This window comes from Helianthus annuus, chromosome 8, assembly GCF_002127325.2.
Source record: "Helianthus annuus cultivar XRQ/B chromosome 8, HanXRQr2.0-SUNRISE, whole genome shotgun sequence".
NCBI lineage: Eukaryota > Viridiplantae > Streptophyta > Magnoliopsida > Asterales > Asteraceae > Helianthus > Helianthus annuus.
Window position 1 is genome coordinate 24,375,590 of NC_035440.2, and position 8,447 is coordinate 24,384,036.

The window sequence follows — 8,447 nt, forward strand, 5'->3', positions numbered from 1 at the left end:
TAGGGGATTGATACCTTCACCATCATGACGTGTTTTAAAATTGTGAGGGGCGGGCGCTGAGGGCGTGCTGGCTGCCAAAGCGGACAATATCATGGTGCGGTTACGCTGGGCTGTTACACTTTATGAAGTTGTATCTCAAGCAATGGGAGTTTTTTTTTTAAATTGATTTTTCACATTTAACCCAAAGGTTTTAATCTTTTGCATTCTAACCCTTTTGATTTTTTTTTTTACTTTTAACTCAAAGCTTTTCAAATTTTACAATTTAACCCTAACACTTTTTATTTTCAACTTTCATCCTCCATGATTTTCATCTTTTTTTTGCATTTTTTCATTTTACGTTTTGTTCTAATTTTGTGAGTTAACACGCCGCAACGTATGTGTGATGTTCAACGTTTTTTCGTCTATTGTTTTCTGTTTGACAGGCCCGTCGCAACACGTTTATTTTTCCTTGTTTCACAGGTTCGTCGCATCGCGCGGGTCCTAGATCGACTCAGTTATTCTCTTCTATGTGTTACGTTTCGGTCTAATTTCTTCGCACTAACACGCCGCAACGAGCATACGTGGTTCAACGGTTGCTTTCCATTCATTGTTATTTTTTCCATTTTAATTTTTTTTTGCTTTTACGTTTTTTTCAATGTTGGTGGTCACTGATAATGGTATAACGGTTGTGCTACTTGGTACGGTTTTACGCCCCCGCCGCAACGCAGGGGCCTTAATACTAAGTATATTTTTATATACCTTTGTATATGTGTATGTGGATACGTATAAGGATAATAAATTTCAAGGATAAGGTAAAACTTTTATTGGGAAATGTGTTCTTTTTCCCACCTTAAAACCGAATGACATTATTATATTTCCCTAAAACGGCCAAAAGATAAAAAATGATCAAGGAAGATCTAAAGAGTGTTTAGCTTTATGTATTAAGCATGTCTTTGAGCAATTTCTTTTTCACTTTTCATTACATATAAACCAAAAAGTAAATATAGAACAATGTATACATTTGAATTACTTCGATCATAGAAGGCAGAAGCAGATACTTTTAGTGGCGAAACCAGATTTTTCTGACCTTTTTGACCGGAGGTTGCAATGTAACTTTTACATATCCAAACATACATTAGTCATTTTCTTCTCGGTTAATGTATTACGACCAATGTAACGATTTTAAGTTACTAATAGTAGGTTACACAATTTTTATGTGAAAAATATTTGTTGAGTTTTTTTTTTTTTTTTTTTTTTTTTTTTTTTTTAAAGAAAGGTTATTATAAAAAATACATTTGCATTACATTAAATATCAGATAATGTATTAATTTTTGTAACAACATTTTTTTAGTTCTAGATATCACCTACTCATCTTGTAGTTGCAAAATTTAAACCATCACTACATTTGTGAGAGAAGTCACCTTATACCACTAATTACTAGACCATAAAACCATAGACAAAAATGTAATAAATTAATTAAATAGAATAAAACAACAGAACAATAATTTATATATTTGTGATATTAAATCATACAAACAACAAAAAAAAAAAAAATAATGGTTGAAACTTATTTTTATGTTTATATGACCACTATAACTAATGGATGGTTGGATGTTATCAATTGTTGTATTGATGTAACAACCTTTAACGATCAATAGTTTTTTATTAGGCTATGAGCTGGGCCACAACCAAACTTAAAAAAGCCGAAGTAATATCTTTCGTCGTCTTCATCATCAAAGCCTAAACCTCTAGCAAAACCTCTGAACTGCGGCCATTCTCGCCGAAGAAATAGTTTATGTTCACGATACCCTATATTTTTCTTTCAATGGCGATATTTGAAGAGTCAGAGTATCAACAAATGTTATCGTTAGCTCCTGGTTTGCCATGAAATTTGTATGACCGGAGAGTGGCCGAAGGGTCTGTTAGAAGTATATAAACTTAGTTATGTTTTATTTATTTATGTAAAGTATGATAAGTAAACGTTTTAGTTTAGATAAGATATTATGTTATGTAATAAGCGGGTAATTAGCGGGAAACTGAATTCAAATAACTGCCATCGCAGTTACCCGCCAAAGATAACCGCCAAACTAAGAAGTATTTAATCTTGGTTGCCGGCAAAGATGTTGGTTATCAAGACAATTTCTGTTACATCATATTGTCCACTTTCTTTCTCTGAATTATCCTGTATTCTCTACATCATCTTGTTAAACAAACATGGCTGCAAGTCTCGTACATGTTTCCGCTGCATCTGCAAGTTCTTATACACGAGACCAAATCGATCCGGATGTCCAACAGGGTCAACAGACCCTCTTGACTCCCCTTAGTTCCGCCATTGGATACTCTAATTAAAAAACTTGTCTCCAACGTTTAAAGTCATGAATTATAAAATTATATGACTTTTAAATAAACCCGACTGATTTAAAAAACTGATAATACTAATCCGGTTATGAAAACATTCTTTTTTCATAATTCAAAAATGCTTCCACCATTGAAAAGTATGTATTTAAATAAAAGAGGAGCCAAAATTTTGATATTATATCCCATACATTATCATGAAATTCTCTCCAAATTAAGGATAATTAAATAACAAGATAAGAATGTTAATAATTATGAACAAATATTGCATGCGGGAGAGATCTGTCTTTCAAATCAACCTCTCATGCCAAAATCTTTATTTACTTGTCATTCAATTACCCTTTTTCATTTATATAAACAAACTTTTCTTACCAATGGAACCTCATTCCTCAAATCAAAGGAAAAACTTTGGTCAAGAAATGTCTCCATGTGCATGCACTAGTCTCTTGACCTGCATGCTTTATTTAGCTTGTATATCCTCCACTTTTATTAGGGCCACCCTTCCTCATCAACACCCTGACCCAGAAGCCATTGTGTTGCAACTACAAAGGTATGTCTGACCTTAAGCTACTCCTCACACCAAAGTGCGTAGAACGGTGTCCCTCCCCAAGAGGTCGAGGATTCAAGTTCCGCGGTAGACAATGGTGTGGTGTTTGGCAACCTTGTGCTAAGCCCATTAAGAGGCCTGAGCGATTAAGAAGTAGCCTCTGAGTCGGTCATCATGTTTCTAAACCTTACCTATTAAGAGGCTCCATGAACCATTAAGAGGTGTCTTTTAAGTGATTCAGAGGTAGTGAGGCTAACAAACAACCACAACAAATTAGATTGTTGTTAAAAAAAAAATTAAAAAAAGAGAAACTAACTCCAACCCATTGCTGATTCACCAATTACATTGTTTTTAGTTACTTTGTTTCTAACATTTTTCCATTTGGCAGGAAAGTTAATGCTTCAATAACCTCCAGAAGGCAGATACTTGAAACAAACCCATTATACATTCAATCAAAAGATCAAACTCCTTGCCAGACCGGGAACCCAGTCGACGATTGTTGGCGGTGTGACCCAAACTGGGCCAATGACCGCCAACGCCTCACAGACTGCACCGTCGGATTTGACCAGGGTGCAATGGGTGGAAAAGGAGGCCAAATCTACATTGTCTCTGACCCATCTGATGGAGACCCTGAAAACCCTCAACCCGGAACACTAAGACATGCTGTCATACAATCCGAGCCACTATGGATCATATTCGCTCATGACATGCACATAAATCTGAAAACTGAGCTCATTGTCAGCAGCACGAAAACCATCGATGGGCGTGGTGCCATGGTGCATATCACTGGGAAAGGGTGCATTGCGATTGAACACGTGGAAAACATCATCATTCATGGGCTTTACATTCATGACTGTGAACCATCAGGGAAATCCGACGGTGATGGATTGGCAATCAAGGGGATACGGAATTTGTGGATTGATCATTGTTCTTTTGCCAGGTGTATGGACGGATTGGTCGATATCACAGAGGGATCCACCGCTGTGACAGTGACCAATTCTTATTTTACGGAGCATAATAAGGTCATGTTATTATTGAAAGTCCAAGTGATTTGATATGTTGTTATTCAGCAATGTAGGTGACAATCCACCTGGTGGCGGTGGCGGTCCGCCAGGTTGTTACGCACCTGGAGAAAGACAAGGCAGTTGTATTCCTGGGAACATACTAGGATCACCACCATCTGGGGTGCTACAAGGTTGCGGGCCTGGGATGATAGCTTACTGTGGCGGTCCTGGCGGCAGACGGGTTTCAGGCGGCATTCACACAATGGCACGCTCATCAATGCCGAACACCATACTTCTGTCTTCGCTAGTTGTACTATCACTGCTGAGTGCACATATGTGACATGACCATAACACCTGTGTTCTATTCTCACTATAGTAACTTTCAAGATAGAAAAATGAATTAAAAGGTGGTAAATGAAATTAAGAAAAAATTTCATGATTCAATTGCCTATGATGTTAACATAGTGATCACTTTAACTTATTATTAACCTAATAACATAATAATGGGAGAAAAGGTAAAAATGAAAAAAAATTAAAAAAAAAATAAAATTTTATTTATTAATTTTATTAATTAACCATAACCATAGCATCTCCTCCTGGTTCCGAAGCGATCGACTCAAGTTTCTTCCAGTTCAACTCGCGTTGCTCTCGCATTTGGTTGACCATGGCATCTTTTTCTAGAAACTGATTATTGCATTGCTCGAAGAGATCGGCATCCATATCTTTGAACATTTTTCTGACGTTGTTGGTTAATTCATTGATTGCTTGGTTCCAGTGACTCCGAATATTCTTCTCTAGGGGTTCAAAGATGATGGGTAAAATAACGGCTCGGTATTCTGCGATTAAGTCCACTATATGCTCATTGTTCCACCAGAAGAGTGCTCGTTCTGCAACCTACAACACAAGTTTAAATCAACACTCTTTTGGATACACATAATAATGGGCGAGCGTAATATAGAGTCTAAAAAGTCACTTTCTAACGTTCATTTCTGTTGTATACATATTAGATCTTAAATGCAAGTGTGTATGCAGTCTATATGCATGTATGTTACATACACGCATGCATACAAACACATATATGGGATCCCCTTGTTATACAGTGCTAGAGCAATGTTGTAGAACAAGGTCTAGAAGGCCGAGTAATCGCTACAAGGTAGGTTGCCGTGACGATTTTCTTCAACTCTGCCTAATTACTCAGAATTGATTAAACACGGTCAACCTCAACCAGAATCGGATCTAGTTGGTCAATGCGGGCCGAGTTTGACTTTATAAAAAATAAAGCATAATTCCTATGTCTGTCATATTAAAGAAAGAATATCAATTTTTGAAATACTTTACTATTTGAACATGTATTTTTTATTTATTTATTGTGATACTTACGTATTTTGTTAAAAACGAGTTGACGTCACCCGCGCGTTGCGGCGGGATGTAAGACTTCACCTTACTTTTAAGGTCATAAATCATTAGCTGATAAAAAAATAATTTCCGTCGTGATGCCGGTTCCGATATCTGTTAATTTTTAGTACGGTACAGAAAAGTTCGGCACAAACCGTGATCCTGGTTTCCGTTAATTTTTTGTACCAAACAGAAATGATCGGCACAAACCTTGATCCTGCCCGGTTCCGATCACATAGACGTTATTTGTCTGGACGAGTACAATAACGAAACATATGTAGAGAGGGATTTGGCGAGTCAGGGTAGTGGCGGTGCGTTATATATGTACAAATTAATGTTTCGGGTGATAACATACCTGAAAATTGGGGCTATTAATGCAGCGTCCAATCTGTCGAAAAAGTGGAACCATGCAACGTTGGAACTCTGCGGGTTGCGTTACATCAAGAACTTCTTCTATTTCTCCAAGAAACAGAATCTCCTTCGTACAGTTAGTAACCGGCCAGTATTTCAACAACCCTCTAATAACACTATCCGCCAATCTGTAATCTTTTTCGACAAATTGGGTTATGCAGTACGACAACTGTTGATGATAATAATTTATATACTTCGCTTTGTGTAGTGGTATAAGCGCCCGGACAAGAAACATCTTATGCTCTTCTTTGATCGGGACAGCAAGCCCGTTTATTATACTTCCGAGTATATCCAACAATTCACCGAGCCCAGGATGCCTCTCGGTTTCAAATATAAACCTGTAAAAGATATTATTTATCGCCTTTCTTATCAACGGGCGATGGACCATGAACTTACCATACACGCGATGTAGTATAGTTTTCAAATACTCGCGTTCTCGCGGGTCTTCGGAGTTAAACAAATCAAGCAAGTTTAACACGAATGAATGATCAATAAACCGTTTTGCCACTTTAGTGTCGGTATCATGTGACACGACGTATCGTAAAAGCAATTCATACACGAGCTGCAAGTGCGCCCACGAGGGCTCTAAATACATATCATCTTCTTCAGGATCACCATCGATCGCTCCGGTATTCTCGTACGCTGCAGGAGGCAAAGCCCGAAAGATATTAACCGCTATCATATCAACCATCTCTTGCTGCATGATCTCATTCATCTTACTCGACCCCGACTGCACTAACTCAACAAGCTCTTGCAAATTCTGCCTCTTGATCTCCTTCTCTTTAACGCTCTTCAACGCGTCACCAAAATCAAACGAAACCGCACACATACTCACTTTCCTGATGAACAAAACGTGTCGTTCGGATATCGGTACGTCTTTCAACAAAGGTGTGACCTCAATGACAGTATCTTGAGGTGCAGATGTTCTAGTAACAGCCTGTGACTTAACATGGGTTAGCTGAGCCGGCGGGACAGCCGAACGAGACGCGTGGTTTACGGTCACATCCGATGGACCGTTTGGGCCCGGAGGCGGTTCGATCACCTCCGGTTTCGAACCCTTTTTCATCCCTTTAATAATCTTCAACATTGTCACAAAATTTTCAAAATGAAACACCTATTATAAAGAATGAATGTGTGATTCTATGAAGGGTTGTTGTGGCAATGGGTGAAGCAATTGAAGGCCTAAAGCAATACGGGAGATTGTAATTAGTTAATGGACAAAATTGAATGTGAAAATGAAATAGAAAGGAAACGATTGTACCTTGTGGATGAAAATGAAGGAATTAGAGATCTGGGATCTGGGAATTGGAAGCATCTGCAGAGATGAAATTAGGTTTTTGAGTGGAATTTGTGGATTGAAGTTATGGAGATTATTAGGAATTTGAGATTAGGAAAAGAGAAAGAGAGGGGGAGACAACCATAATTCTATCTACTTTAACTGAAATTTGGTTTTTCTTTCTATAAAACAAAAATAAAATCGAAAATAAAAAATTAAAAATTCATACTTATAATGTCACGTATAGAGGTATAAATGAACCGAACTTTCAGTGAACAGTTTGTGATATGTTCGGCTGTAACTTTGTTTACGTTCGTTCGTTTAGTTAATGGACGGACATGAACAAGAAATTTTGTTCGGTTAGTTAAATGAACGAATACGAACAGATGTCTTGTTCGTAAACGTTCGTAAACGTTCGGTAATGTGTTCGTGAACATTCGTTCATGTTCGTTTGATTATGTTGTTCGTTAAAGATTTTTTTACATTTATTTATTTTATCTAAACTCTTTATATTTTTTTAATTCTTATTTATCTGATTACCGAAACAAATAAAAAATGAAACTCTATCTCTACATTGTTTATGCATCGCTCCATTTTCCTTCTCATTATTCATATAAAAAAATACTATCGAACTCCGTTCAACGTTTAGAGCTTCAAGGTCTAGCGTCGCTCCCTCTCTCACTATCTACCTCTAGCCACCATCGTCTTCGTTGATTTTATATGTGTTCATTTGTGTTCGTGAACCGTTCATGAACACGTTCCTTTCCTTAGTGAACAAACACGGACATAAAATCATGTGTAGTAAGTGTTCATGTACTGTTCGTGAACATATCATATCCTTAACGAACGAACACGAACAAAGTCTTATTCGTATACGTTCGATTCTTTTATAGCCCTAATCACACCCTAAATTTCACAAAGTTTCGAGTAAGTTAAAATATAAAGTTACATTGTTACTTTATTCAAAGGAGGGACTATTGATGTTATTTTACAACCCTACAAAGCGATTCTTTCATGCTTGTTAGATATGTCTTCTTATGTTATTTTATTTATGATAGTTTATGTAGGATTTAGGCATTGTTTTTTTTATCGTTGTTATATGCTTGTCAAGGATCCAATTCAATATGCGGATACAAAACATGTGAAAATCACTTGTAGAGCATTTCATGAAGATGAATGTCGTACAAGATCGAACAAATGACCTTTACAACATTTAAGGTCAATTGGCGATAAAACAGATGACAAAGCATACCCACCTAACACGTAACACAAACTTCAATCTTTTATTTTGCTTTATAGCTCTTCTAGTCAAGTCTTCTTCAATATTGTTCAGTCGTAACAACGCTATGATTTCAACAACTCTTATACACATATGAGGATCTACCCACCCAACACAACCGCAATTTGACCCATGTCAATGTGCATTTCAGAACAAAAAGGGAGATCACAAATCGAAAATTACTATTTAGAGTAGCACTAA

At 37.1% G+C, this 8,447-nt stretch overlaps 2 protein-coding genes across 2 annotated transcripts; one reads left to right on the forward strand and one right to left on the reverse strand.

The window, feature by feature from the left end:
* Window positions 1-2,708: 2,708 nt before the first annotated feature.
* LOC110869750 (probable pectate lyase 13) lies at window positions 2,709-3,936 on the forward strand. Its single transcript, XM_022118975.2, has 2 exons — window positions 2,709-2,884; window positions 3,270-3,936. Exons 1-2 carry the CDS (start codon window positions 2,709-2,711, stop codon window positions 3,934-3,936), a joined length of 843 nt encoding a protein of 280 aa, XP_021974667.2.
* Window positions 3,937-4,336: 400 nt separating this feature from the next.
* On the reverse strand, window positions 4,337-7,124 carry LOC110872432 (serine/threonine protein phosphatase 2A 57 kDa regulatory subunit B' beta isoform). The gene is made up of 3 exons (XM_022121223.2): window positions 6,953-7,124; window positions 5,636-6,873; window positions 4,337-4,779 (listed from the first exon to the last, which is right to left on the reverse strand). Exons 2-3 carry the CDS (start codon window positions 6,776-6,778, stop codon window positions 4,453-4,455), a joined length of 1,470 nt encoding a protein of 489 aa, XP_021976915.1. The 5' UTR covers window positions 6,779-6,873; window positions 6,953-7,124; the 3' UTR covers window positions 4,337-4,452.
* Between the last annotated feature and the right edge of the window lie 1,323 nt (window positions 7,125-8,447).